General features: G+C 52.9%; 14 protein-coding genes across 14 annotated transcripts; 7 read left to right on the top strand and 7 right to left on the bottom strand.

The window, feature by feature from the left end:
• Nucleotides 1-442: 442 nt before the first annotated feature.
• On the bottom strand, nucleotides 443-2619 carry M421DRAFT_425438 (UPF0061-domain-containing protein). Its single transcript, XM_033594073.1, has 2 exons — nucleotides 783-2619; nucleotides 443-730 (listed from the first exon to the last, which is right to left on the bottom strand). The coding sequence occupies exons 1-2, from the start codon at nucleotides 2430-2432 to the stop codon at nucleotides 530-532; spliced, it is 1851 nt and encodes a 616-aa protein (XP_033443988.1). The 5' UTR covers nucleotides 2433-2619; the 3' UTR covers nucleotides 443-529.
• A 159-nt stretch (nucleotides 2620-2778) lies between these two features.
• M421DRAFT_74392 (uncharacterized protein) lies at nucleotides 2779-4305 on the top strand (the record flags this gene model as incomplete). Its single annotated transcript, XM_033597035.1, has 1 exon — nucleotides 2779-4305. The coding sequence occupies one exon, from the start codon at nucleotides 2779-2781 to the stop codon at nucleotides 4303-4305; it is 1527 nt and encodes a 508-aa protein (XP_033443987.1).
• On the bottom strand, nucleotides 4270-5904 carry M421DRAFT_425437 (uncharacterized protein). Its single transcript, XM_033594072.1, has 3 exons — nucleotides 5809-5904; nucleotides 5395-5763; nucleotides 4270-5344 (listed from the first exon to the last, which is right to left on the bottom strand). Exons 1-3 carry the CDS (start codon nucleotides 5893-5895, stop codon nucleotides 4382-4384), a joined length of 1419 nt encoding a protein of 472 aa, XP_033443986.1. The 5' UTR covers nucleotides 5896-5904; the 3' UTR covers nucleotides 4270-4381.
• A 124-nt stretch (nucleotides 5905-6028) lies between these two features.
• Nucleotides 6029-7605, bottom strand: M421DRAFT_425436 (uncharacterized protein). The gene is made up of 2 exons (XM_033594071.1): nucleotides 7401-7605; nucleotides 6029-7350 (listed from the first exon to the last, which is right to left on the bottom strand). The coding sequence occupies exons 1-2, from the start codon at nucleotides 7529-7531 to the stop codon at nucleotides 6192-6194; spliced, it is 1290 nt and encodes a 429-aa protein (XP_033443985.1). The 5' UTR covers nucleotides 7532-7605; the 3' UTR covers nucleotides 6029-6191.
• Nucleotides 7606-8530: 925 nt separating this feature from the next.
• On the top strand, nucleotides 8531-9160 carry M421DRAFT_74449 (uncharacterized protein; the record flags this gene model as incomplete). Its single annotated transcript, XM_033597040.1, has 4 exons — nucleotides 8531-8643; nucleotides 8692-8812; nucleotides 8902-8978; nucleotides 9034-9160. 4 exons carry the CDS (start codon nucleotides 8531-8533, stop codon nucleotides 9158-9160), a joined length of 438 nt encoding a protein of 145 aa, XP_033443984.1.
• A 785-nt stretch (nucleotides 9161-9945) lies between these two features.
• Nucleotides 9946-11115, bottom strand: M421DRAFT_405023 (uncharacterized protein). The gene is made up of 2 exons (XM_033590283.1): nucleotides 10658-11115; nucleotides 9946-10612 (listed from the first exon to the last, which is right to left on the bottom strand). Exons 1-2 carry the CDS (start codon nucleotides 10791-10793, stop codon nucleotides 10164-10166), a joined length of 585 nt encoding a protein of 194 aa, XP_033443983.1. The 5' UTR covers nucleotides 10794-11115; the 3' UTR covers nucleotides 9946-10163.
• A 699-nt stretch (nucleotides 11116-11814) lies between these two features.
• On the top strand, nucleotides 11815-13642 carry M421DRAFT_425435 (acetylornithine deacetylase/succinyl-diaminopimelate desuccinylase). Its single transcript, XM_033594070.1, has one exon. It carries the CDS (start codon nucleotides 12018-12020, stop codon nucleotides 13311-13313), a length of 1296 nt encoding a protein of 431 aa, XP_033443982.1. The 5' UTR covers nucleotides 11815-12017; the 3' UTR covers nucleotides 13314-13642.
• Nucleotides 13643-14160: 518 nt separating this feature from the next.
• M421DRAFT_74454 (glycoside hydrolase family 6 protein) lies at nucleotides 14161-15494 on the top strand (the record flags this gene model as incomplete). The annotated part of the gene is made up of 3 exons (XM_033597043.1): nucleotides 14161-14698; nucleotides 14752-15293; nucleotides 15348-15494. The coding sequence occupies 3 exons, from the start codon at nucleotides 14161-14163 to the stop codon at nucleotides 15492-15494; spliced, it is 1227 nt and encodes a 408-aa protein (XP_033443981.1).
• A 104-nt stretch (nucleotides 15495-15598) lies between these two features.
• On the bottom strand, nucleotides 15599-16518 carry M421DRAFT_425434 (uncharacterized protein). Its single transcript, XM_033594069.1, has 2 exons — nucleotides 15812-16518; nucleotides 15599-15762 (listed from the first exon to the last, which is right to left on the bottom strand). The coding sequence occupies exons 1-2, from the start codon at nucleotides 16355-16357 to the stop codon at nucleotides 15670-15672; spliced, it is 639 nt and encodes a 212-aa protein (XP_033443980.1). The 5' UTR covers nucleotides 16358-16518; the 3' UTR covers nucleotides 15599-15669.
• A 1139-nt stretch (nucleotides 16519-17657) lies between these two features.
• M421DRAFT_425432 (uncharacterized protein) lies at nucleotides 17658-17848 on the bottom strand (the record flags this gene model as incomplete). The annotated part of the gene is made up of 1 exon (XM_033594068.1): nucleotides 17658-17848. A coding segment is annotated over exon 1 (166 nt), but the record flags the coding sequence as incomplete, so codon positions are not given.
• A 117-nt stretch (nucleotides 17849-17965) lies between these two features.
• M421DRAFT_425431 (oxalate decarboxylase oxdD) lies at nucleotides 17966-20242 on the bottom strand. The gene is made up of 3 exons (XM_033594067.1): nucleotides 19603-20242; nucleotides 18730-19531; nucleotides 17966-18670 (listed from the first exon to the last, which is right to left on the bottom strand). The coding sequence occupies exons 1-3, from the start codon at nucleotides 19801-19803 to the stop codon at nucleotides 18300-18302; spliced, it is 1374 nt and encodes a 457-aa protein (XP_033443978.1). The 5' UTR covers nucleotides 19804-20242; the 3' UTR covers nucleotides 17966-18299.
• A 153-nt stretch (nucleotides 20243-20395) lies between these two features.
• Nucleotides 20396-21246, top strand: M421DRAFT_74452 (uncharacterized protein; the record flags this gene model as incomplete). Its single annotated transcript, XM_033597042.1, has 2 exons — nucleotides 20396-20624; nucleotides 20675-21246. 2 exons carry the CDS (start codon nucleotides 20396-20398, stop codon nucleotides 21244-21246), a joined length of 801 nt encoding a protein of 266 aa, XP_033443977.1.
• Nucleotides 21025-22175, top strand: M421DRAFT_304429 (uncharacterized protein). Its single transcript, XM_033589141.1, has one exon. The coding sequence runs from the start codon at nucleotides 21417-21419 to the stop codon at nucleotides 22077-22079; it is 663 nt and encodes a 220-aa protein (XP_033443976.1). The 5' UTR covers nucleotides 21025-21416; the 3' UTR covers nucleotides 22080-22175.
• Nucleotides 22176-23259: 1084 nt separating this feature from the next.
• M421DRAFT_9341 (uncharacterized protein) lies at nucleotides 23260-23980 on the top strand (the record flags this gene model as incomplete). Its single annotated transcript, XM_033598117.1, has 3 exons — nucleotides 23260-23360; nucleotides 23408-23518; nucleotides 23572-23980. The coding sequence occupies 3 exons, from the start codon at nucleotides 23260-23262 to the stop codon at nucleotides 23978-23980; spliced, it is 621 nt and encodes a 206-aa protein (XP_033443975.1).
• Nucleotides 23981-26555: the final 2575 nt, after the last annotated feature.

The raw sequence follows: 26555 nt of genomic DNA, 5'->3' as shown, positions 1-26555 counted from the left end.
GTTTCTTGTCCGCAGAGTTTCAGCACGAGTGAGCAAATCCTGTATGTGACGAGCCTAGGCGAGAAATGGTACGTTGTACACGTGGGTTACCGGTCAGCAAGATGATGATTGGGACAAATCAGTGTTGTCTTCACATGCCCTGATGATGGAAGGCAATAGTAGGTGTTCTTGCTTGGAGCTTGGCCGGTGAGGGGACACGTACGAGGGGCAGCTTAATGTTCCTGAAGCGAAGGTCTGGGCGCTGCGGTACCCGGTTGGTCAGCCGGAATCTGCTGCTGCTGCTGATGATGATGGGTAACATGCTGGGCCCCATTATAAGTGAGCAGCTGAGCAGAGCCTGCCTCATCGGATAGCGCCTCCCGTCTCGGAACCGAAGTCATGAATAGAGACAGACGGGATCACAGTGCTGCAGATAATGGCATGCACAGGCTACCGTGAAGTCCTCCAAGAGAGATAAGGGCAGGTGGCGTTCCGGCTTCAAACATTGGTGATATCTTCAGCCGCAAAAGGCTGCTTGGTGTCTAACGACCTACGAGCTGCAGCTGCACTGCATCATACCCTTGTACTTTGGTACATCGCCAATGAACCTCTGCTCTTCTTCAGCATTCCATCCCCATTCTTCCTGGAATGGATCCAGGTTCAGCTTCATAATCTGTGGCAGAATCTCGCGCTCGCCCTTCTTCTCGACTCGGTCGATCAATTCGTCAAGGATCCATGAGCGGGGCACGAACTGTGATTGGATTAGCACAAAGTTATCCTGGGTTGCAACGTAAGGTACTTACACTTGGGTTGACGGCTCTCATAGCCTCCTGTCGGCCGCTGTCGGCCTCCCCCCAGTCTTCCTTGACGCGCGCAGACCATTTCTCGAGCCACTTGGCAATGCGCACTCGCGATTCCGCGCCATCCTTTGGCAGATTGTCATTGCGGAAAAAAATGTTTGCAGCGCTCTGCCTCGACTCATCCGAGTCCAGCTTCGCAAGACTCAAGCTGGACAGCCTGCGGAAAGCGTGGTGGAAGTCGAGCTCATACGCTTCAAGGAAATCAAGCAGCTCGGAGAATAGTGTGTCAAAGTCACTATCGTGCTGCGACTTCAGACCAAGGCGTGCTGTCATGAGACGCTTGTACTCGGCTAGAAAAACGGCTTTGTATTCCTCGCCTGCCCGCTCAATGCAGCCCTCTGCCCGCTTGACGAGGTCAGGAGCACCGTCTTCGCTCACACCCTTCTCAACGAACTCTGCGGTGTCGACGTTTGATCCAGCACCCATCAGCTCGCCGAAGGCCTCTCCTAGTCGGACGAGGTTCCACCAGATGATGGTTGGCTGGTTGCGGTAACTGTAGCGCAGCATGTGGTCATCGTGGTTGGGCGTGTAGGTAGGGTCAAACGTGTCGAGGAAGGCGAAGGGCCCAAAGTCGATGCTCAGACCGAGGATGGATGTGTTGTCGGTGTTCAGCACACCGTTCATGAAGCCGTATGCTTGCCACTTGGCAACCGTGGTTGCGTTGTTGCGGACGACGGCTCGATATAGACGAGCGTATCGGTTCTCCTCTTCTGTACCTTCGCCTTCAGTTGTGCCCTTTGCTACGCCAGTCTGGACCTTGTTATGTGTGGCTTTTGCCTCGCCAGCTGGCAGCTTCGAGGGCAGCTTGTCCCATCCTCCATAGACGTGCTCGGCGGTGTAGTCGGTGAGGGTGCGCAGTGTCTCACGGTCGCCGCGCATGCGCTGGAGGTCGAAGGTACCGAAGCGAATCCAGCTCTGTGCAAACCGTGTGACAATAGCGCCGGGCTCGGCTCGCTCGCGCACGATCCGCGTACCGTTGTTCAGCGTGAGCGCCAGCGCTCTTGTGGAGGGGATGCCGATCGCATTGAGGTACTCGGAGACGACAAATTCGCGTATGGATGAGCGCAGGACTGCCCTGCCGTCTGCAAAGCGCGAGTATGGAGTGCGGCCGGCGCCTTTCAGCTGCAGCTCGTAGCGTGTGCCCGTCGACGGGTTTGTGGCCTCGAACAGCGATATGGCGCGCCCATCACCAAGCTGGCCAGCCCATTGCCCGAACTGGTAGCCGCCATAGCATTGTGCCCAGGGGTAGACGCCGTCGTCGGGCTTCTCCGGGTCCCATGTGAGCATCTTGCCGCCGGAGACGAGCTGCTTGAACTCCTCTGTCTGCGCCTCCTCGTCCTTCAGGCCGACATCTCGCAGCGCGCGCAGGCTGACGCCGAGGATCTCAGCCTCGCCGTGGGGATCTGGCCGCACGAACGTGTAGAGCGCTTCCTTGACCATGCGCGGTCCGAGGCTTTGCCGAGGCGCATTGTGCGAGTCTTTCGGTGTGGGGAAGGCGGCGTCGGGCGGCAGATTCGATGTGAAGACGTTCGATTTGGGCAGCGACTGCAGTGTGTGCTCGCCTTTGGGCGCAGAGCCGTAAAGGTGCGCCATGACTTGGCTTAGACGCGTCGAGCGGTGGAGATGTCTTGCTGTGGAGGGTCTTGTCCCGCAGGTCAAGGGATTCGACAGTCGTGAGAGGCGGGGCATGAGCTGTCAGAGTGCACAGGTGGTATTTGACATTCGGGGGAAGGGGGCAGAAGGGAGGGGAAGGCGAAGGATGCCATCACATCGAATATCTGTCAGAGTGATGTGCCTGGACCATCACCGGCGGAGTGGCGTCATGCCGCGGCGAGCCTAGGCGCTAATCGATAAGAAAGCTCCGACTGACTCGCGCTAACACTGTCTGCGTGATGATCCTTCGGCCAATCACAAAACATTCTTCTCTCAAGAGCTCAGAATGAACGGCCAGCACATTCCTGGGTTCTACTACGACCAGGAGAAGAAGAAGTACTTCAAAATACAGAGTCAGTCTGCCGCAAGAGGACTGAACCTCAAATACTCGACTTCGAATCTTGTCAAAGAGAGGAGAAAGGAAAATGTACACAGAGCAGCGACTGCGAAAAAGGCTAGGACACAGAGAGAAAGAGTCGTTCGAAGACATGCGCATAGTTTCGTTCAAACTGATCTCGACCGGGAGATAGGGTTCAAGAGACGGTCCGTCTATATACAGAACATCTGGCCGGGAGCATGCATGTCAGGCGTCAATTCCTCGCCGGAGCCCATCACCAGCAGCGACGACCTGGGAGTGATCAGGTTCTTCGACCGCGATCCAATTTCGAGGAGTATATATGCAGTCTGCGGAGAGAACAGGATCAAGAGACGACATTATCTCGGCAATGACCAGGCAGCGAATCTGCCAAATCCGCAATCGAGGAAGAAGTTGAGAGCCCTCAACACACAGTCAAGATATGGCTACTACCCCTGGGACGAGATAGGGCGCACAACATCAACCGTCTCGTCGTTTCAATACATGCCCAACTCAGGCGCTCTCGCAGTCACAACCATTGGCTCAGACAGACCACCAATCGTCCAACTCAGCGACCCCGAGCGCGACGGACCACACATCTCGCAGCAGTTCACTCCCAAAGCCTGCGCCGCAATCTTCTGCTCCGCCGCGCGTCCCCCAAAACTCTCAACAGCACACCACCCAAACAGCATCGCCGGATCCGAAACCGAGCACCTCGCCGTCGGCGCCCAGCAATCCCTGCTCATGTTCACCCGCTCACCCTCCGGCTCCTGGGACTCCTCCACCGTCCTCCCAGACCTACACGCTGACATCCTGTCACTCACATGGCTCTCCCATTCCACCATCGCATCCGGCTGCCGCAATGGCAAAATCCACCTGCACGACCTACGCTCGGGTGGGAGTTCGCACATCCTAACGCACCCGTACCCCATCAGCGCCCTCTCGCGCACAGACGACCCGACCCGCCTGCTCTGCGCGGGGCTGCAAGACACGCTCTTCCTCTACGACATCCGGATGCCACGCCTCTCGTCGCACCGCGATCGCGACGGGAAGCTGAACATGCGGGACCACCACTACAACGAGGCGTATTTCAAGACACTGTACCCGGGGGGCCACGATCACAAGCGCCGCAAACTGATGAACAGGAAGGCGTTTGCGAAGTGGAGCCAGCCCGTGCTGAGCTTTGCGCATACGAATCAGGACGATGTGGATCTTGGGGTTGCTATTAACCCGAGACTTGGTCTTGTGGCGGCCAGTCAGGATATGGCCAATTGCAGCAATGCGATCAGGGTGAGCAACATGTGGACGGGGAAGACGGTGCGGGAATTCGAGCCACCTGCCACGAAAGCTGGAGAGAGGGCGCAGAAGGTACGGGATCTGAAGTGGATTGATGACGAAGACGGAGCCGTGAGCCTGTGGAGTACGTGGGGGAAGGATATAGCTTCGTTCTCGTGGTAGCGGTTTTCTATTAATAAGTTCACCACAGTCTGCGGACTGCGAACTTTGCGGAATACTCCAGATATTGCAAGTGCTTTCAATCCACTCCACCCACCAAATACTCTCCCACCTCCACCCCCACACTCCTCCCCAACCCTCTCACAAACTCCCACCCAAACCCGACTCTCCACCTCCCTCCCGGCTCCAGCGCATCACTCGCCCCGCCTAGACCCGTCCTGACAAGCAATTTCAAACTCGTCAGCGTGGCTACACTCGTGTACAAGTCCGCACTCTGCGGGACCCCATCGACCAATAGCGCTTTGAAGATGGCGAACAGTCTATCCAGACTGAACGGACTGGGCGTGAGCAGATGCCGCGAAATACGGCGATGTTTGACCCCGCCTTTGCTTGTGGTTGACAGACTCGCGGCCGACGGTGCGCGACGCTTGTTCTTGCGCTTATCCGTGTGTTTCATGAAATACGTCACGTCAGTCCGCGCCGGGTTGTAACTTGCAAGGTATGCTGCGATGAGGAGGTGTGTGGTGTAGAACGGCAACGATTGGACGATACCCGGGACCGTCCTCTTCGCCGCGCCACTCTCCGCATTCGCGTTTGAAGTTTGGCCGGATTTGATGATGCGGTCTAGCACTGCTTCTTCGCCTTGGAATAAGTGCCGCCGGTTCACCATCAGGCGCGAGAAGTCTCGTGTCCCGAACTCACCTTTCACGACAGGCTCCACGAACTTACTCCACAGCCTTAATGCAGTCGAGTGGAAACTAACTAGATCGCGACCAGTGTGTTTGCTCAAGCTATCGTACACAGCGCCGAGGAAGCGGGACCACAGCCAGACGTCGTCTTCGGCGGCGAGGTCGGGCGTGTAGTCTGGGAATGTCTCGGCAGATGGGGCTGTGAGAAATACTTTTGGGGGCGTCTTAGAGAGAATGGCGAGGAGTTGTGGGCGTGTGTATGGCGGGAAGGCAATGTAGGGGATGGAGGAGGAGTGGCGGAGGGAGGGCGCGATGGACAGGGTGGTTGTGAGGACGAGGGCGAGGTTTGGTATCTGGTTTGGTTGTCAGTATGGAATGCAGGTGTTGTGATGTGTAGACGTACCGCTTCACCCAATCTGCCCAGTGCTGCAACGAGCGTACCGCCGCCTTCCCTCAGCTTGTCGATGGCGTCTAGTACCAACACAAACTTCCCTCGCCCCTCCAGCATCTTTTGCAGATTGACGCATAACGCGCTTAGGTTCTCTGTCCGTGCATACGGTCTTCGATCGATCTGCTCATCGTGTGCCTCTTCCAGTGCGTCGAGGGACGCTGCGACAATGCGCTCGAGAAGGTGCCGTGTGGTTATGCATTCGCGCACGTTGATCAAGGCATACGGCAGTTGAGCGAGGTGGAAGTATGCGCGCAGGACCGATGATTTGCCGGTTGCTGTCAGGCCGTGGACATTGGCGAAGGGTGGTGAGGGGAGATGCGCCTGGCTTGTTAGCAGTCATGTGACTGCATTGGCCAAGTGACGTACTGTGTACAAAGCCGCCAGATGCTGGATCTGCTGCTCGCGACATACAAATTCACCAGTCAGTTGCGCTATGATCTCATCTGGCAGCATCGTTGTGTGTTGACGTTGGCTATTGATGACAGTCGGGCGTTAAACATTGACGTCGCGCTAGGTTCAAGCGAAACGCGAAGGCACGTGCATGCGAACAACGTCAGCGAAGACAGGATGTTTGAAAATGTTGATTGCGTTCCATTGGTTTTGCGTCCGAGCGTGTAATCTATATGTGGGTATCTCATGCTCCATAATCCATGGCCTCCTGACTGTACTCGACACAACATGTAATCCAATACGCCGTGTAATGCTTCATATCCAATGCGATGCGGTCCCGTTCCCCTCGTCATGCCGTTCTAGACATGCAGCGTGTCCTTGATGCCCTCAGGCTGTGCCTGCTCGCCCTCCTCTTTGTACTCCCAGGCCAGGAACTTCCAGTTCAGCTCGCTCGGTCGCCAGAACATGCCATGCTTCAACCCGCCCTGCAGCGGCATGTATCCTTCTGCTGTATCGGACGTCATCCCGCCAGTGAGCGGCATGCGCTTAGCGAAGATGCATCGCCGAAACCTCGAGTGAAGGATCGCCATCGAGCACATTACACAGGGCTCGTTGGTCAGGTAGATGTCGAGATCGACGCACAAATAGCCGCTCTGGTTGATGTTGTCCTTCACGTAGTACTCCTTCTCGATCTCGGTGAGAGGTATGTCGCAGAACAGCGAGCGATCGAGCAGTGCAGGGTCGGCGCCTGCAGCTCGAAGCCTCTTCTTTGCGACCATAGCGATGGCGCGCTGGACAGCATGAGCCATGATGTTTCCGGTACCTTGGTGACGCTCGATGGCGCCTGATGGGGATCTCCAGCGGCAGTCGCCCGAAACAACAATGACCTCGGGTTCTGCTTTGGTCTGGTCCACGACGACTACACCGAGCGACTCTCCCAGGCACTGCTCCGAAATGCACTGTCCAGCCGTGCGAGCGAGCGCAAGCCAGTTGCCCACTTTGTCTTCGATCTCCGCCTGATTGCGTGCAACAAGGCTAGGGTGCGGACCGTATGGGTTGGTGTTCTTGTAAGAGATGGGCCAGTACTGTTCGCTCCATTGCTCGGACTGCTCGGCAGATATGGGTGCCAGCGAGGGGACGGTGACGTACAGGATCCTCGGCCTCGTCTTGCCGTTGTCGAAGGGAGGACATTTGAGCAGGAGACTGTGGAGTTCTGCATGCGGGATGTGTCTCGTGGGACACAAGAGGAAGTAGCGCACTAGATCCATGTCTTTAGTAACTTCCTCGCCAGCAGTGCAATCGTCGCCAGTGCATGTGGACGGAGGAGAGGAGGAGGGCAATGATACAGTGGATGGGGACAATGATGCTGGTGCAGGATCATCCTCATCACCTCTCGGAAGCCTCGCGGGCGGGTAGAACTGCTTCTGCAGATGGGCCGGTAGGTATTTGAACTGCACAACGCGGCGAAGGTGCGAGATCTCTGACGTTTTGAAGTCGGGGACGGCTGCTTGCACGACACTGCACCATTAGTCAGGGATCAATTGGCGTGTCTGGAGTGAATGGCTCACTCCTTGACAGCGTTGGCATGCTTCGCAGACACTTCGATGACATAGACAACGTGCGTCTCCAGACTGGCGCGCACTTCGTCTTTGGTCCGCAGTGGGACGAGACGCCCGGTGAGGGGAGTTGTGTCGCTCATTGCATCGTCTGCTGGCTGTATGCTGGCTGTACGTTGGACTACGATACTGTTGCTGGCGTAAGTGGTGAGTCGTGCGAGTGCTGGCTGTGGTCGAGGAAGAGAGCTGTATCACAAACAAAAGTCGCAGGCCTCGGCTGGTCGGCGTTTCCCTCGACCGACACCTCTTTCCATCCTCGGCGCGTCCCCACGCGTCACCCCTGCACGCCTTGAGCAGGTGCAAATCGTGGAGCCAGCAGCCTCGACTCTCCATTCTGTGAACAGCTGTCACAATCCAGTAGGTTGTGGCAGTCTTCTCGATCGCTACGAGATGCACCTGGTGCTTCTGGAACAGCGAGCATGTCCGACTGATTACGCAACACGATAGACGCAGTGGGAACTGTGTGCAGCCAAAGCTGACCGGAGCACATCCGGTTTGCAGATGTTGGGAAAGAAAGAAGCCACATGGTGGTTGTTGGGATGAAGTGTTGCGTCACCAACGGGCCGCCCAGCGTGCCTCTTAGTATTGATATTATTTGATGTTGAAGATGACTGGACGATGGGCGCCATTCGGTGCCACACCTCAGAATTCAGGCGTCTTTATCTTTTATTGCTAGACGAGGTAGCTAACCCAGTGGCTTCTTACGACGAAACCTTCTCCACTTCTGTGCTGGACAGCGCCCTGAGAAGCTGACATGCAGGCCCTCAATGTTGCACACGACGACAATGATTGGAAGGCAGCTCACCACTAAGAACAGCTGTGATCATGTCTCAATGCAGTATGCAGAACCCACTATGAGGGGAAGTTCTCAAGCTGGCTTGCATTCTGAGCATACCCCTCATTGCCTGCTGACAAGCAGAGCTGAAGCCATATCAAACACTGACGCATCGTGGCCTGCGGACACTCTATAAAGCATCATGGCCCTCATCACTACAACTCTGAGCCCGCGTTGAAGCTCACACACAAGAGCCACACACTTTCTCAGTCAAATTCCCTGCTATCATCTGTCTCCATCCTCAATAATGTCCGACTATTCCGGCCCCGGCACTTACACGATCCACCCTAAGCATGCTCCCAACATGAGCTTGGATGTCTGGGGCGGTGCCACTTCTGCCGGTACCCCCCTCAAACTCTAGTATATCTTCTCTACCAGCCAAAGTGAAGGAACTGATGAAGCTCTCAGCGAGCGTGTTCCAGGTGCTAAGAACCACCAGTTCGCGATCGTGGCAGCTGGAGGCACTCAGGGAAAGCCCGAGACGGGTGATCGCGAGTATCTCATCATCGCGGTGAATTCTGGGCTTTACGTGGCGGCAAACGGCTCGGGTGGTCAGTCAAACCTGCCGTGCCCTCTTCTGAGATGTTACTAAGCGTCGATGCCACAGATGGCGTCCAGGTCACGACTGAACTCCGCTCGCCTCTCGATCCAAGTATTCGCTGGAAGCTACGTCACACAGGAAACGGATGTTTCTAGTACGTGTACACCTCTTTGCTCTGTCCAGCATGTTCAATACTGATAAACGTGCAGCATAGACAATGTCGGCACTGCTAAACAGCTCAACGTGCGTGGATCTGGACAGGGAAATGGCACGGAGATTATCACATATGCGCCTTTTGAAGCCGAGAACTCTCAATTCCTGCTCAAGGCCATCTGATCGACATGATCTCGCTCTTTTTGGTCTCACGTAGCTCAGTGATGAATGGATTGATAACCAGCGTCCATTTCGAAGCTCAGATGTGCTACCTTGACACTCTTAAACTCAGTGCTGACGTGGGCTAAGTCATATGTCAACACCTGTCCATGGCGAGGCTAGAGGTGCCTCAGGCGCTGTAGAGTGATCCACACGCCCGTATGCCTTTCGTCTGAACTTGACTGTCGAATTGTTAACCCACCACAGATCTCAGGACTGCATCCGAAAGCTGCAATACAGCTATCATCACGAGGCTCCACTGCCAATTTGTGCTCGTAGTCAGGGTGATTCAGGCGGTCTTGAAGTGGGCTCTTGAAGAGATCGTCTGGTGGAAGGCGATGTTCCAAATTGAAGAGCATCAATGGCTCACACATGTCTATCATTAATTGTACGTGTCAAGGCTGGTGAGAGTGGCAAAGGATCCAACTCAGCACATGGCAGCTGCAACTCGTTCAGGTTACGAGACTACGGGCATTCTCTAAGATAAATTCCATATTCAAGTCCAGTGTTTTTTGACACTGCTACTGGTACTGATAACTACCGACGGGCTGCAGCACCTCATATTTAGCATCAGGATTGCACAATGCCTTCTGGGGCCATGTCCCGTATGGGCCATCTACCGAGTACTGCACCAGTCCGCCACGATGCGCAACAACAGTTGTGATTGAGGTCGAGGCATGCTCATGATTGTAAGAGAGTCGAGCTTGCCGTGCCAGCTAGTTTAGCATCAGAATAGAGTTCTGGGGATATGATGATCTTATTCCTTGGATTTCTTATTCTATGTGCTTCACGGGCGTGACGAGGCGCACAATGGAGACGATACAGCTCAGTCTACGCCATTCCCCGAACGCAACGCTTCACACTATGAATCTTTTACAACACACAAGTCCATGTCTCTTCTGAATTCTGACATGTTTGGAGACGAATTGTCTTGTCTACGGATTGTCCTGTCGACGGTTGCCACGGCCTAAAATCCCGAGACATCCAGAGCCAGCGACGTAAGAAGTCCGTCCAGGAGCGCAATGACGTCAGCAAGTACCACATCAAGGATCAGCTGCACCGCAAGGATAAGAGCCGATATAGCACCCGTCAGTGGGTTCAGGAAGATAAGCAGACCTGCAAGACCCAAGATAGCAACAGCAGCAGTGACGGTAGCGAAGGTCTCCACGATGATGAGAGCCAGGATCGCACTGACAGCGATGAGCTGACGCTTCTCCTTGGGCTGGGCGTGCATGTCTTCATCGATGTTTGCGAAGCGTTTCTCAATAGTCGAGTTGACAGGAGGCAGGACTTTGATCTCGCTTGTGGTCGCAGTGACAGCAGTGGTGATGAGGTTGATCTTGACACCGACTTCGGCTGTCGCGGCGGCCTTCTCAAGGAGAGGAGAAGAAGCGGAGAGGGGAGTAAGATTGGCATCTGCAGATTGTCAGAGCAAGGCCTTAAATTGTAGCGGCTGCTTACTGATTGCTTCAGTATAGGTCTGAACGGTAGCGTACAGACCGGTCAGAAGGCTGACAACGTCCGCACGCTTCTGAACAACGGGACTGGCCATGGAGAGGCCACTCAGGGCAATGATCGAGAAGTGAGAGAAGCGCATGATGAAGGCAGAGAAACGATTGAAATGGAGGTTTAGAGTGACTGAGATAGGCGACTGATGTGCGCAGAAACCAACGAGACCTTTCAACAACTATATACGCCTATGAAGGCATGTTGCCTCTTGGTTCGCTAAAGAGAACCTGTATGGCCGTTAGGAGGCAGCATGCTCGATTGAGACATTTGTCCGCCAACGCATCGTAGTGACCTCGCGTACTGTCTGCGCAGGCGAGTCGTCTCAGACTCTGAGGCGATAACGTAGATCTAGAAACATTGTCAATACTTACCCCCGACCATAAAACAAGCCAAAGTCAGTTCCTCGACTTTACACTCTTGCACCCCAAAAGCTTTTGGAGAAGTATAGAGAAGTCGCTGCAAAGACTGCAGCAGGATTTGGAGAGATGTAATAAAGGCTCCAAAGCCCAAGTGAGAATCATCGAGACGTAACCAGCATCGCAACCAGCACTTTCGGATGCTGTTTGCCGCTTCGTGGTAAGTTTCTAAGTATCCTTGACGCAGATCTCGGTGATCGACGTCATCGACAGCGACAGGAGAAATAGGGGATCGCATGTACATCCCCTGAACGTCATACATCCTCGTATCGCGGCTGGAAACGACCACCTGGATGGCAGCTTCCAGGAATCCTGAATGGAAGGGTCCTGCTCGAATGGAAAGACCTGTCGCGAGATCACCACATATCTGGCACCCTCCATCGAAAATGTAGCATGGCCTTCCTTAGTGCTAATGAGGCCATGGTATCAACCTTCTCAGCGGCACAGAGAGCTGGGCATTCGATCAAGATGGCGCTGAGCGCGATGTCGCGTTGTTTCGCGGTTAGATCCTGACTAAGCCACACTACCGGTGGTGCGCAGTCGCGTCATCCCGAGGCTGATTGCGTTGCCTGTGAGCGTCTCTATCGGACTTTGTAATGGTCGGGTTCTTGCAAAGATGAGCTTCGCATGGCACAAAGATGCAGATCTAACATGCTCCTATCTCGCAGTTGCATCCGCCTTATCATTGTCGGACGACAAGCCCCGCGACCAGCCGCATGTACCTGCCAAAGAGGGATAAGTGTTATTCTTCACGATTGCCGAAGAGCAGCAACTGCGAGCGCATAAGGTGTATATATCAGCTCTTTTGATCTATTCGATGGCCTTCGCTACTCCTGATCAAGTCCCAGCATTTCCTTTCTTTCGTTGCTTACGGTCTCTCTTTGCCACCACTCAGAATGCCACTATTACCGGAAGTCAAGAAAGCCATCGAGGAGGCTGTTGCAGAAAACTTGAAAAATGAAGTCGCATTCGTTCAGAAGATGGTACGATATGGCGGACAAAGAGGAGAAGAGCATGAAGCACTAGAAGAGATGTACCGTCAATACACCTCTCGTGGCTACAACACTACCAAACTCGAGATGGACGCACGTGTCCTTTCACAACATTCCAGTGCCGGTCGTATCAGTGACTCGCACTCCAAGGCTCCAGTGGTAATCGGCGTGCATGCACCGAAGTCCATCATGCCTGGCGGAAAGAGCTTAATTCTTAATGGTCATATCGATATCGTGCCGAACGGACCTAAGGAACTTTGGACCAATGACCCTTACTCCGGACTTATTGAAGGCGACTGGCTATATGGCCGCGGGAGTGCAGATATGCGTGCAGGTGCAGTTGCGAATATGTATGCCCTGGACGCTCTACGTAACATAGGCAAACAGCCAGCATCGAAAGTCATACTCGAATCTGTACCCGAAGAGGAGTCCACCGGCAACGGTACAATGGCCACGCATCTTGCTGGGTATACCGCAGATGCAGTCTTGATCCCTGAGCCTACGAACGAAGAGCTTGTCCGCGCCAATGTAGGGGTCATTTGGTTCAAGATCGCAGTCGCAGGGCGACCAGTCCATGTTCTGAAGGCGAAAGAGGGATCCAATGCCATTGAGTCGATATGGACGATTGTGAGTGGATTGAAAGAGCTGGAGAAGGAGATGAACGACCAAAAGCAAGGGAGGCTTTACTTCGAGCACATGGCTTCGCCAATCAACCTCAATGTCGCTATGATCCAAGGTGGAGATTGGGCCAGCTCAGTACCTGCCTGGTGCACAATCGATTGTCGCGTAGCGCTTTTCCCAGGAGTGACTGCACAGGAAGTTGCAGACAAGATCGAGCGGAAGGTCGCCAAGGTATCGGAGACCACCTCGTTCCTGCGCGACTCGCCAGCGAAAATCTCATGGAATGGCTTCTTCGCAGAAGGCTACGTGCTAGAGCCCGGCAGCGAAGCAGAAGAAACACTGAATACTGCGCATCAGCAGGTTACCGGCACGGATTTGACAAGCATGACCATGCCCGCTTATCTCGATACCAGAATCTTTGCTTTGGAACAAAAGATCCCTGCCTTGTGCTACGGACCTATCGGCGAGAGTTTGCATGGGTTTGACGAGAGAGTGAGTATCAGCAGTATCCAGCGAGTTACAACAACGATTGCATTGTTCATCGCAGAGTGGTGTGGTCTGGAAAACATCGCAGGTTGAGTTTTCGTTTACCCATGCAAAGCGTAACACTCATTTGCAATCGCGGGATGTCTGCAGCACGAGCAAAATGAGAGCGTTCGTCACATGCAGTCAGGCACGAAGAGCGAGTGAGACTTTTAGTGAGTTTACGATATTGCATAAAGCTCTTAGGCTTCTGCCTGACAGCCCGAAGATCTCGAGAGTAATGTTGATGCTGGCCGGCATGGTCCCCCAATCTATCTGTTACAAGCAATATGTGTATATTACCCGAGGCACCCGTTACCAAGAATCGCAACTTGAGCCTCATAGGATGAACGACAGCTTTGTAGTCAATTGCAATTACATTTGGCTGCGACTAAGTACGCTTCACTGTGCCCTGAGTCTCAACCTGAAGAACACATCAATACTTCACAAGGTCTGCGCGACGCATCTATTTGCCGCTTGCAACGCATTTGAGTGCGACCCCAGATTTGCGGCGAACCAAGAAGCCCCCAAGCTCTCCAAGCCTCGCTAGCCCAGTACCACCACTGAGATTCCATTGAGGGGCCATTGTATCACCTTGGCAGGCAGCAAGCAGCCCTTCTTTCTGCTCGGCGGCGGAACGTCCATCCTGCACTCCGTCGACCATCAACGTCCACCTTGATATTCCAGCTGCTCACGATATCAAATGACCGATTTGACGACCCGGAGGAGCTGCAAGCCTCATAAAAAAACGGCTCTGCGTTATGAAGACTATATGGGCCAATCTGGACATAGATGAGAGATTCTTGGATGCCGATCACCCCAACTCAAGGATCAAGTACAAATAGAACCATCGGCCAGCATCAGCTTCTCTCTCCAAGCCTTCAGCCCACCCAATCTTGTCACGATGCTTTCCATCATCCTACAGATCACCGCCTTCGCGGCTGGCGTTGCTGCTCTGCCTCAGCCGACATCCGTTCCAAATATTGCCACACCAGCCCGCGCTGTAACCACCCCAGCACCTGCTGCCGAGCTCGAGGCCCGTCAAGCCTCCACTAACCCTTTCGCCGGCTACTCGTTTTATGCAAACCCGTACTACTCCTCGGAAGTGCACAGCCTCGCGATCCCTTCTCTGCCCGCCTCTTTGAAGCCCGCCGCCTCCGCCGTGGCCAACGTAGGCTCGTTCGTATGGCTTGACACTCGCGCCAAGGTACCGACACTGGACACCTATCTCGCCGACATCAAGGCGAAGAATGCCGCGGGCGCGAAGCTAATGGCCACATTTGTTGTGTACAACTTGCCTGATCGCGATTGTGCGGCCCTCGCATCAAATGGCGAACTGAAGATCGACGAGGACGGTGCCAACAAGTACAAAGTCGAATATATCGACAAGATCGTGACTATCCTTAAAAAGTATCCTGACGTGAAGGTCAATCTTGCTATTGGTAAGTGCGAGTGCTGTAAAAATTAGAATGGAAGAAGCATGGCTGACACAAAGCAGAGCCTGACTCCCTCGCTAACATGGTCACCAACATGGGCGTGCAGAAATGCTCTCGTGCTGCGCCTTACTACAAGGATCTTACCGCTTACGCGCTCCGCAGCCTCAACCTGGCTAACGTTGACATGTACCTCGATGGTGGCCACGCTGGATGGCTCGGCTGGGGCGCTAACATTGGCCCTGCGGCGCAGTTATTTGCTGAGGTGTACAAGGCTGCTGGATCTCCTCGCGCCGTCCGCGGTATTGTGACCAACGTCTCGAATTACAATGCCTTCAGACACAACACCTGCCCGGCTATCACCAGTCCTAACGCTAACTGCGATGAGGAACGCTTCATCACAGCCTTTGCTCCCCTTCTCCAGCAGCAAGGCTTTCCCGCACGCTTCATTGTCGATGTTGGACGCAGTGGCAAGCAGCCTACTGGTCAGCAGGAGTGGGGCGATTGGTGCAATGTCCAGGGTGCTGGTTTCGGTCCTCGTCCTACAACTAACACTGGTAACTCGCTTGTTGATGCATTCGTCTGGGTCAAGCCCGGCGGCGAGGTACGTTATTGCATCCTTGTTCGTTGTTGGTATATGGTCGCTGACGATACGCAGTCTGATGGTACCTCGGACACATCTGCTTCCCGCTACGACGCTGCATGTGGCCGCGCTTCTGCCTTCAAGCCAGCACCTGAGGCTGGCGCCTGGTTTAACGCGTATTTTGAGATGCTCCTCAAGAATGCTAACCCTGCTCTTGCTTAGCAAGTAGGCAACAGCAGCTCGAGGGGTACGTCTGTCCTGTCAGCATGGCTTGTATTATGAGAGGATGCTTTCGACTAGATGAATGAAATGGTGAAGTTACACAATGGTGGTGTTTTACATATTCGTATTCATTACAATCTTTTGCCGAATGAGACTATCGATCAGTGGTATCTGTTTATCGAACCTGCTTCTTCGCCTCGTGCCACGCGTCCTTGATCGATTGTGCGGCCGCCTCACCAAAACCAGTGAAGTGAGCACCGTAACGATCCTATGCGATGTTAAAATATGGTAAGAGCAGAGCTTCTGACATTACGTACCTGCTCGGACCCTGTTGTGCCCTTCTGTGCAGCCAGGAACTTAGCTCTCTCGCGACCGTCGTGACCGAGCCAGTGGTAGTTGGCATTGCTTGTGTTGCCTCCGGAGCTGATAATGCTCAATGTAGCCGCACGGACGGGGTCGAACAACTGTCCGCCGAAGTAGTTGCCGTAGCGGTCCTGCTCAGCGCCGCTGCCGCTGGCATGCAGGGCCTTGTTGGCATATGACTTGGCCTGGTCGTAGCCAGACTGTGCCTCCGACTTCGCTTTCTGGTATCCTTGCTGTGCCTCGTTCTTGGCTGCCTGGTAGCCGGACTGGCCGACGGCGAAGTGCTGGCCGTAGCGGTCCTGCTCGGCGCCGCTGCCTGTGGCGCGGGCATTGAGGTCATGAATACCCTCACGGATCTTCTCTCCAGCCTGTTGGCCGATTTGGGAGAAGTGCTCGCCGTAGCGGTCTTGCTCAGCACCAGAGCGGGCGGATGTGGTGACGTCGGGGTTGACGGGGTTTGCCTTGAGGACGCTCTTCTCGTCGCTGCTGAACCAACCCATTGTGATGTGCGGTGCTCTGGAAAATTAAACGTGAATGGAAAGGGGTTTTAGACGTGCAATTGATAGCGTTGGAAGCTTTGTTGATTTGCGACGGTTCTACGCAGAGCTGGCAGCTGTTGAGTTAACTAAGACTTCCAAAGCCGCGGTGACGTCAATCTCGCCCAAACCCTTGCTTTGAACGCGCGCGTCATGGGAAGGTCACCGAAGCGGCTCGAAATTTACTGAACTCGTTAACAAGCCCACTTTAATCGAACGGAGCAAATCAATGACTTTCTTTCATTGCTGATTTAGTCCCTGATATTTCTGCAGCCCGTGCTGTTCATCCCTCACATTGCTCTCCTCTAGTACCAAAAGCGGTTAGAGCTACTCACGTCTTCACAACTCATATGGCCCCCATTTTATCCCCGCGATGGCTCACGCATGCCTAGCTCAATAAGATGACGCCTCAATCAACCTGAAAATTACCTCTACCTGCATCTCGAATACTGTCTCTTCATGGTCTCCACAGCAATGACCTCATACCTTGGCAGACCCAAACCTTCACGTGAACGCGCACCCACCTACTACTCCTCATCATCGCTTCCCCCAAGCTCAAACACAGCTTTCTTTCTCTCTGCTGAATGGCTACTGTCCACAATCACCAACAACTTCGTTGCATTGAGAGCGATATTTGCGATTGCCTCCAACCGCCCATCTTGTGGAGTCTCTCGAATGAGTCTACGCACCCGTGTCCAACTAGGCATACCAGCCGACATTATCAACAGGAATGTACTGAATCCAGGCTATGTCGGCACCTTCATAACTAACCAGACCCCGCAGCGAACCTTCCTCGATCTGTTCCTTGGCAAGCAAGCTCTGTGCGAATACGTGAGCTTCATGTGGATACAGGAATGTGAGAACGTAAAATGCGCGGAGGGGGCCCTCTCGAACGCTCTTTTTAAGCTGCTCGTCGCCCTTGGGACTCGGCTCCCGAGTACTGCAACCTTCCACGGCAGCGAGGGTTTCAGTCTCATTGAAGAAATTTACCATCCGTATTGGATTGCTAAACATGAGATGAGGAGGCTGAGCGTAAGAATTCACATCGTCTTTCGCGTATTCGTGTGCAGTTTCACCGCCTGCGATGGAGACAAATTTGACCTTATAGCCGTCGCGAGTCGTTAAGCGAACCATGGATTCTCTTATCACCTTGAATTGCTACTTGTAAGTATTCGTCCACGCCCATTGCATTAACATCTCGTCTTGCCATGATGACGCAACAATGCTATAGCGGGATTTTCACCTCTAATAGGCTTTCCCATCTTCACCTCCAACTCGCTTGAGACCATTGGTATGACGAACGCGGGTATCATGTTTTCAAAGCTGCTGCGGAAGAATGTATTTGTCAGTAAGGTTTTGTGCCCAAAATGAGGCGGATTGAATGATTCTCGGTACAGCAAGATGTGGTTGACGATGCCTCTCCGCAGCATTGGTGGGCGGGCTTATGGACGGACGAAGGAGAGAATCTGGATACTCCTTACATACCTCCGCGATGGCACCCTTGATATACCGTTCGGGATCGATCGTGTCTGAGAGCGAAGGAGCTGGTGAGGTGGCGGATGAAGAACTAGATCCGGTATCTTCAGGCTTAGGTTCACTGCCCTGAAGACAATCTGATAATTAACTTCAATTATGAATTCCTCACGTACGCCTGCCACGCCACACCCAACCCGTTTGCCATCTACTAAACAACAGATCATGGGACCTCTACATCGCAGTGAGGTTGTACGCATCTACGTTGTGAAGGCTATCGTTACACTATCATTTCGTTAGTTGGTCCAGCATCGACCTGCCCCTGGGCTCGACGTCCTTCGCTGAAGAACCCCGCCATGGTGACTTGAGTGCTTCCTCTCCTATCTCCTCCTCTCTCCTACTCTCCCACCTCTCCCGTTTCACCATCAGTGGCTTACAGCTCCTCTTTCTCCTCTTCCCCACTCAGCGTATCCCTAATGGGGTCCTTCTCCGCATTCCTGATTGCCTCCTCGAATTTCTTGCCGCTCTTGGGATCTGTAGCAAACAGATGCTCTCTGACCATGCGCTGCGGCGTCTCGCCCATCCACTGGAATAGACTGAAGTCCTGGAACTTATCTGCGCGGAAAATCTCCAAAACCTCGATTTCTTCATCGTCGGACAAGTTCTCAATGAAGTGCCCCATGTTGCGCGGCACGATGCCAACGTCGCCTGCTTGGTAGTCAAAGGTGCGTGCTGTGCCTTCGGCGGCAAAGATGGTCACGCGTGCGCGACCTTTGATGAAGAAGGACCATTCATCTGCATTGGCTGGGGTAAGTTAGTATGGGATTACATTCAGTTATCGAAGCAGCAAGGGTAGGGCTTACGGTGCCAGTGCATTTCTCTGAGCGCACCGGGCTGGATGGTAAGATGGGCCGCCGCCACTGTCTTGGAGAGCGGGAAGTTAGTTGAATCAGTGATGCGGACCTGGCCACCTGTTGTGTTCAGCGGCTCCTGATCGAGCATTTTGTGCGTGAACTGCAACTTCGACTTTTTGTACCCAGGACTGTCGCTTGGGATTTCCTTCTCGATGCTGTCCGGGCTCGAGCCTTGGAAGATGTACTTCTCCTTCTCAGGAATGGCACGGAAGACCTCAGGTGCGACGCGGAAGTTCTCTGCCAGAACGGACTTGGGCGTACGCGCAACCCAGTCGGTGAGCAGGAAGGTTGAGTCTTCGGAGAAATTGCCATCGTCAAAGACGAGCAGGAACTCTGTGCCGTTAGGCGACAGGCCTTGGAGAGAATGTGGATGTCCGGAGGGGAAGTACCAAAGATCGCCCTTCTTCAAGTCGTCGACGAAACTGCCGCCTTCGGTGTCAAGAGCTGTGATGCGCACCTCGCCTTCGAGCACGTAGGCCCACTCGGCTTCCTTGTGCCAATGGAGCTCGCGAATCACGCCCTCATCAAGGCGCATGTTCACGCCTGCTAGCTCTTTGCTGGTTGGCAGCTCGCGGACAGTAGTCTGGCGCGTCCATCCACCCTCCTCAATGCGGATGTGTGAATCGGCGAACGACCAGCGCATATTGGGCATGTTGCCATGGTCGGTGCTGGGTGGGCGGACAAGATCTGGGTTCTGTCTCTCACGTTCCCTGTTGCGCGGACCCAGCATGTCTGCTCCATCTCCGTCCCGCTGCGTTTTGTTAGTTGACTGACTCGTGATGCAATGTTTGGTGTTTCGTGGGTCCTCGATGCTCGACTCACCCATGGCAGAGGATGCAGCTTGTTGGCCTGCGCATCAACTTTCTTGTCGTATGGATTGCGGTTGTCAGGCGTATACGGATCCGCGACTTTGTGCGGACCTGCGTGGTGTCGCAAATTGCCTGACAATGGCTGCTGTTCGACGGGCGCGCCCAGCGCACCGCCGCAGGCGCCCAGCGCAACGATGAAGCTCGACCAATGCATAATGGCCTCTCAGTCCAGTTCAATCGCAAAGATGCAAACAAGAGCGGGCAGCTGTCGCTATTTGATCGCAGGCATGGCAATTACTTGCCAGTCGATCACTGCAGGTTCAACTGGTTTATTCCGTCTGATCCGCGGTTAGCATGCCAATGACGACACTGCACGCTCTCTGACATGGGCGTCTCTGGCTCCCCGCCATCCACATCGAGCGCATCGCCAGCTTCCCCGCATCTCAATTAATGAATTTCGCACTTATCAAGTCTCACCAAAGCCTCACGATGCCAGCTGTATAGCCTCATCCAGAAGGCGCAGAGCGAAGTTCCAGCGCTATCCTGCAATTGCCGGGATGCACGACAGGAAGCTTGCTGCCGCTAGTGCGCCAAAGCTTAAGTAACGTGTGCCTGTAGATCTACCGTGCAGCCGAGGAAGCAACGGGGGGGAGCTTGCTTGATCCTGTTTGGCTGCCAACGTGCTTTTGTGTTAGCGAGTATCGACTCGCGCCGTCCGGCCCGTTAGTTACAAAGCATACATATCTAACCGCCGGGTATCCTGCACGCTGCACCTCATCAGACGTCTCAGGCTTCCCTCCAATACCATGTCTGGCGCAACAGCACGCGGCACATCTGCGCGAGAAGTCGACGAAGAAACCCCGCTGCTCGGCCGAGTCGCGAAAAACTCGGACAAGTCAAACCTCACCAGGCACTTCAAGCAGGATGTCAGCCGCAATTGGGCGGACGCAGTGTTGTTGTTTGGCTACATAGTCACGGGACTACTGGACAGCTCGGCTGTATTCATCTGGGGTAGTTTCGTAAGCATGCAAACGGGTGAGTAAGCAGACCCCAGCAAGCGGTGCACCGCTTATATGTTTGCTTAGGAAACACTGTGTATCTCGGTCTGGGAATCATCGCTCCCCATGAAGACATCCGATGGATCAAGGCGCTGACTTCTATTGTCTCGTTCTGTCTCGGCTCATTCTTCTTTGCACGCTTTCATCGCTACTACTCGCCCAAGAAGCGCTGGGTGCTGATTGCAAGCTACTCTGCGCAGTTGCTCCTTATTGTCGTAGCGGCAGTCATCGTCACAGTTGGAGACGATGTTAAAAACCAGTTGCACTGGCAAGTCCTGGTTCCTCTGGCTTCTGTCGCGTTCCAGTCGAGCGGACAGGCGGTGACGTCACGTGCGCTGCAGTTCAACGGTCTGACCAGTGTCGTGCTGACAAGCAATTACTGCGATCTCTTCTCTGACCCTAAGCTGTTTGCTTGGGACAATATCGAGAGGAACAGGAGGATAGGCGCGCCTTTACTGCTACTTCTCGGTGCATGCATGGGAGGTCTCTGGGCACACAGCGGTGTCGGTCTTGCAGGCGCCCTATGGACTGCGGTTGGGCTCAAGACATTGATCGTAATCACTTGGATATTCTGGACGGGAGAGAAGGATGAGGAGTAGATGGTGGAGGTTTCGGCGATGGCGCGGTTGCAAGGTGTGGAAATATTTCGCCTTCACTTGACCTGCCCGCAGCTAGACACCACTATCTTCATTGCATCTTCAACTATTTCCAACATTCATTTCCAACCCACTGAAATCCTCCCCGCTTGCCTAGAAGTCATTCGCTTGCAATGACCACCGATGACCACGAGTTCTCATACAGCACGGGCCGCGCTCTCACGAGCTTTCATTTGTTCTCCAAATTACCTGGCAACCTCCGCGCTCTCGTTCTTTCGCACGCTGTACCTACCCCGCGCACGCGCTTCATCGAGCTCTACGGCTTTACGTCACCTAGCTACAACCCACGTGTCAGGTGTGTTCCTCGGCTGCCTCCGCTCTTCGTCGTCTCGCGTGAAACCCGCAACTTCAGCATCGTCCACGAAAATGGTACGCTTGTCCACCTCTTCGCCATTTCCAAAGCACAAAATATGTTCTACATCAACTTCGAACGCGACATCATCTTCTTGTCATCGCGCTTCACCCCTTCCGGAAACTCCACGGAAACGTCCCGGCTGCGAGAACTGAGCTCGCTGCAAAATCCTATTTTCCTCTCTCAAGGGCGCAAGATCATCGTGACTCAGTCGAGCCTCGATGATTTTGAGTCTGTCGGTGGTACTCTATTGGATTTTGTCGGGTCAGAGAAGCTGTACGTCGCCATGTACCATTGTTGGAGCGACAAGGCTGTGAGGACGAGGCTGAGGCAAGGAAGACCGGTGGATGGGTACGTGAAGTTCAAGATCGCGGCTGAGATGAGGGTTGCGGAGAGCGACGAGACGAAGGATGGAAGACAATAGTGCTGAGGAGCATGAGGTGAGAACCTTGGGAAGGGCAAAGAGAAGGGTTGTTGAGTGCGAGTTGCGTCTCGACAGGTAGGCTTGGATAGGATCGGAGTATACAATATCGAGTCCGTTAAGGCATCCAGGCCATAGTTTGATATGTTCAAATCATGTGAAGCACAGTTAATGGTGCTGTAGGAGCTTGGAGAGATGATTTGCAACACATTTACAAACACTTACAACTTTCGGATGCTCTGTACATTTCTCGTAGAATCTTTTTGTATTGATGAGATTTACCTGGCAAACTCAGCTGGACTGCCTAGTCTACATCAAGGGTGCAGTAAGTGTCTCATAGCGACTAGAGACACGTTACGAAGTAAACTCTTTGATTTCACGCCCACTGGATAAAGGTGTCCGTATCTGAGTGTGGATATATCTCGACCCAATTGTACGCATGTATCCAAGCTTCTTCACTTTGAACAGCGACCGACTGCTTCTACACCATGAGCTTGAATTTGACTTCACTCATGAGCATGCTTACTAAAGCAAAGCCACAGCACATCCAGCTCATCTCCGGTCGTTTGCTGATACTAAATCTGGTAGCAACTGCCTGTTCGATTAATTCGCGCTGCCTAGCGCGCAAAATACTCAGCAGCCGCTTCTACCTGCGTTAGCACTATTATTGGTTCCCATTCTCATGACACAAGTTCAAAAATAGAACATAAACCAAAGCAGAGATCTGTTGGTCGTCTCTGCACGAGCGTTTTGTGTCTTATACAGTGACAACTATTTTAGCATTTGCCTTGTTTCGAGACCTTCGAGCCACACACGGCCTTGTCCGAGTGTGAGACCAATGAAGGATGCGTGCCAAGGATGATTCTGAGGACCAAACGATTATCTCCCAAGCCAATCCGGCAGATTCGCCGCTTTCACCAACGCCAATCAACCATCCACGCCTCATCTCGCCAATCGTGCGCTCTCGCTTGCGGTATGTAGCAACTTGAGTACCCTAATGTCTATCGCCAAGGCATCCCGCGGACTTGGCTACAGGTCCCGCTTAGCGTCCTGCGGCCGTACCACATGCGAGTGTAGACATTTAACCCAAAGGAAGCAGCTTGTTTCTTCCAGTATCCTTTCTCGTTGCACAACTCCGAAACACTACGGTCGCTACGGCCTTCCCATACAACAACACGTGAAGATGAAGGTCTCTACTGTCGTTCTCTTCGTTGTCGCAGCAGCAGCAGCTCAGACCACTTACACTGCCACTGGTGTCGGTTGCAAGCCTCACGATGACCACTGGTGAGTGATACTTTACAGAGGGAAAATAAACCTGACCTCAAAAACAGGCACTGCCCCGCTGGTATCGCTGAGCCTACCACTGCACCTACTGCTGAGGCTTCAGCCGACACCGTCTCCGCTACCGCTAGCGGCGTGTGTGAGCCGCACGATAATCATTGGTAAGACCTATGCTTATCTCGACTCCTAAGTCCACGAGGCTGACAGCAAGCAGGCACTGCCCATCTGGCGTCGCTGAGCCCACATACGCTCCCTCAGCAGCTCCCACCACCACGCCTGCCGCTTCTGGCATCACGTCTGCTTCCGCTGCATCTGCGTCTGCATCACACAGCCACGATGACGACAATGATGATGACCATTCTCACACTGTCACTGCTTCCACCTGCGAACCTCACGGCGACCACTGGCACTGCCCATCTGGTGTCGCCGAGCCCACCACCGTCCCTGCTCAGACTTTTTCTACCTCCAGGACTTCGACCGCGAGCGGGACCGCCATTTCTGGAGCCTCCGGATCTGTCAACACGTCTCTTGCGCAGGCAACTGGTGCTGCATCTGCAGTCAGTATTAGCCAGCAGGATGTCGTAGCTGTGGTTCTCGGTGCCATCGGTGCTTTCTACTTGTAGACTTCGAGTATACGAGGCGAGTCATTGTCCATGCGACTTTGATCATTCATGATCTGAATATGATGGGGAGGAACGTTATGCATTACGATGTTGAGCCAAAAGGGAATATACTGCACGTTCGATACCTCTTCTCTTCTTCTGATAAAGAGCCATCTAGTTGGTCCATGATCCTGACTACTCCGTCCCAATCAGTGCTGTGCTACTTCGCACTGTGACCTCTAGCAGCGAGGTTCTCTCATCCTTTTGATCCGAGCCTTGATCCCTTTTCACCAGCTGAACACGGTATCCGTAATATACATTGATCCCCCGCTCGGACGGCTGCTTCAGCTCGCTGACCTCGAGGTTGACAATTCCTCTCGGCTCTTCCAATTCCATATCGAGAACGTATTGCTCCATCTGGGAATTCTCTGTAGGTTATTAGTCATAGGACTCCCATTGTAGTCGTAAAGGTCTTTGAAGAAGCAATATTTTACAGCATCTGCAGTAAACCCTACTGCGCCAAGCCTCGACTATTGTTGGATCAGGGTGCCATCTGTTGCCAACACGCCAATATATCCTGTCCGATATGGAGAAAAGTTCATCTGCCAGAACAATTTTGTTATCGTGTGTGGGTCGGGTACCGGATCGTGGGTACCCGACTTCGATATGACGCCCGTAGGGTATCAGTTCGCGTGGATTCCAGAATATCGTGTCATTCCGCGAGGTATGTCTGTGTATGAAGAAAAACTTGTGAAACTTCTTAGAAGACCTCACCATGTGTGCTGCGCTTATCAAAACATCTGGTATTGTATCGGAGCTTGGCATGGTTCGGAATTGGTTGAAGCCGTCCTCGCTATCAACGAGAGCTCCATTATCATCGTCAGAATCATAGTACCTGACTGCATCAGAGCTCTCGAAGTCTCCTTATCCTAGCCATTAAAGCTTCATCTTGCACGAAGAGCCACCTTGCGTCCAATCTCTGCACAGGAATTGATTAACTGATTGATTAGTTTAACGTCCTGTGTGAGTCTGAGACTATATAGGACAAGGGCAGTTAGGCTGCTCTAGTAATTTACAAGTTTTTCTTTATAAGGGAATAGTACATGTAGATTCTAAGACATATATAGTAAGAGCCTGTGCTCTAGTTATAAACAAAGGAAATTATTTGTCTGTTGTCTACTGTAGGTACTACTTACATGTGCCTACTCTAGTCTCTTAAATAAGAGCTAGTGTAGCTTAGATTCCCCTATTTATGTCTACAAGAAGAGGCATTGTAAGTCTTGTCTCCTGTAGGCTGATATTTAATTTCTGTCTTGCCTCTCTGTATTTTCTACAGCTAAGCAGTAGGTGTTGAGGTGTTTGTGTATATCCATAGCTACATTTAGAGCTTTCCATCAAAACACAACTTGTCCAGATCTCTCTCTTCAAGCCTGCGTCCATCTCAACCCCACTAGGATATACTACCCTGAAACTCCCAGAGCCTCTAGGCGCCTGGTTGCCTCGCGCTGCCTGGTGCAAGAGTGCTGCCCTCCTGTTCAAATTTTCAAATTTTCAACACACAGACTACGTACCCTTATTAAAAAATCTTATCTTATTAAAGATCTTATCTACAAGAATACTGAAAACCTAAAAAAACAGCCTGCCTATACAATAGACTGCAAAAACACAAATTGTCCAGATATCTCTCTTCTTGCCTGCGCCCATCTCAACTCAACTGGGATATACTACCCTCAAACTCCTAGAGCCTCTAGGCGCCTGGTTGCCTCGCGCTGCCTGGTGCAAGAGTGCCGCCCTCCTGTTCAAATTTTCAAATTTTCACTGCACAGACTACCCACTCTTATTAGAGAATCTTATCTTATCAAAGATCTTATCTACAAGAACACTAAAACCTGAACAAAATAGCTGCCTACACAACAGACAGCAATAAGCCTTTGCTTAGTTTTCTGCTCTCTAACCTTACTCTCTACTCCTAGAGGTCTACTAGTTAGGCTAGTAAGAATAGGGTATAAGGCAAGAATAGTAAAACTAAGACAGCCTTTTTACCTTATTTTTTAGCTCTAAAAAGCTAACAGAGATTAGGTACCTCTGCCTGTGCAAAAATAAGCTCTCCTCTAGTCACTTTGTATTTTTTCCTTATAAAAGAGAAGGATACCTACACCTAGGGCCCAGGACCCAGGACAATGGAACCGGAACCTCTAGCTAGTAGAGAGCAATCTCTAGACAGGGAGGCAATGGAGCTGAGCACTCCTAGCTCCCCTGACCCTCTAGGAGAGATGTACCTACCTACACCCACTCCTATGCCTCTACCTCAGCATCCATCGACGCCTCTGCCTCCACCTACTGCCTCTTCTAAACGACCTGCGAGCAGACCTGCTACCCCCCCCCTATGCCTAGACTTCCACCTTTCTAATTTAATGCTGCCACTAGACCTGTTGCCTAGGCACCTATTGCTAAGACAGTAGAAGAAGCACTAGCTATTGCTAGAACAATGGTTATTCAAGCCTCCTCTCTTGCTACCTCTAGCAAAGAACAATCTAACATCCTAGACCTCTTAGAAATCTTTAGAGACTACACAGAAAATAATAGACTAAACAGG

Source organism: Didymella exigua, assembly GCF_010094145.1.
Source record: "Didymella exigua CBS 183.55 unplaced genomic scaffold M421scaffold_46, whole genome shotgun sequence".
NCBI classification, from domain to species: Eukaryota; Fungi; Ascomycota; class Dothideomycetes; order Pleosporales; family Didymellaceae; genus Didymella; species Didymella exigua.
The sequence above is the reverse complement of the archived record's forward strand: the minus strand, read 5'-3'. Positions and strand labels throughout refer to the sequence as shown.

What these genes read in the sequence shown, in the direction of transcription:
- M421DRAFT_425438 (XM_033594073.1), bottom strand. Translation starts at nt 2,432, where the DNA reads ATGGCGCACCTTTACGGCTCTGCGCCCAAAGGCGAGCACACACTGCAG. An exon ending in TGAGAGCCGTCAACCCAAGT is followed by an intron (nt 731 to 782) that starts GTAAGTACCTTA and finishes ATCCAATCACAG; the next exon opens with TTCGTGCCCCGCTCATGGAT.
- M421DRAFT_425437 (XM_033594072.1), bottom strand. Translation starts at nt 5,895, where the DNA reads ATGCTGCCAGATGAGATCATAGCGCAACTGACTGGTGAATTTGTATGT. An exon ending in ATCTGGCGGCTTTGTACACA is followed by an intron (nt 5,764 to 5,808) that starts GTACGTCACTTG and finishes CTAACAAGCCAG; the next exon opens with GCGCATCTCCCCTCACCACC. An exon ending in TGGGCAGATTGGGTGAAGCG is followed by an intron (nt 5,345 to 5,394) that starts GTACGTCTACAC and finishes CAACCAAACCAG; the next exon opens with ATACCAAACCTCGCCCTCGT.
- M421DRAFT_425436 (XM_033594071.1), bottom strand. Translation starts at nt 7,531, where the DNA reads ATGAGCGACACAACTCCCCTCACCGGGCGTCTCGTCCCACTGCGGACC. An exon ending in CATGCCAACGCTGTCAAGGA is followed by an intron (nt 7,351 to 7,400) that starts GTGAGCCATTCA and finishes CTAATGGTGCAG; the next exon opens with TGTCGTGCAAGCAGCCGTCC.
- M421DRAFT_405023 (XM_033590283.1), bottom strand. Translation starts at nt 10,793, where the DNA reads ATGCGCTTCTCTCACTTCTCGATCATTGCCCTGAGTGGCCTCTCCATG. An exon ending in GACCTATACTGAAGCAATCA is followed by an intron (nt 10,613 to 10,657) that starts GTAAGCAGCCGC and finishes GACAATCTGCAG; the next exon opens with ATGCCAATCTTACTCCCCTC.
- M421DRAFT_425435 (XM_033594070.1), top strand. Translation starts at nt 12,018, where the DNA reads ATGCCACTATTACCGGAAGTCAAGAAAGCCATCGAGGAGGCTGTTGCA.
- M421DRAFT_425434 (XM_033594069.1), bottom strand. Translation starts at nt 16,357, where the DNA reads ATGGGTTGGTTCAGCAGCGACGAGAAGAGCGTCCTCAAGGCAAACCCC. An exon ending in GCACAACAGGGTCCGAGCAG is followed by an intron (nt 15,763 to 15,811) that starts GTACGTAATGTC and finishes AACATCGCATAG; the next exon opens with GATCGTTACGGTGCTCACTT.
- M421DRAFT_425431 (XM_033594067.1), bottom strand. Translation starts at nt 19,803, where the DNA reads ATGCATTGGTCGAGCTTCATCGTTGCGCTGGGCGCCTGCGGCGGTGCG. An exon ending in AGCTGCATCCTCTGCCATGG is followed by an intron (nt 19,532 to 19,602) that starts GTGAGTCGAGCA and finishes AACAAAACGCAG; the next exon opens with CGGGACGGAGATGGAGCAGA. An exon ending in CAGAGAAATGCACTGGCACC is followed by an intron (nt 18,671 to 18,729) that starts GTAAGCCCTACC and finishes AACTTACCCCAG; the next exon opens with CCAATGCAGATGAATGGTCC.
- M421DRAFT_304429 (XM_033589141.1), top strand. Translation starts at nt 21,417, where the DNA reads ATGACCACCGATGACCACGAGTTCTCATACAGCACGGGCCGCGCTCTC.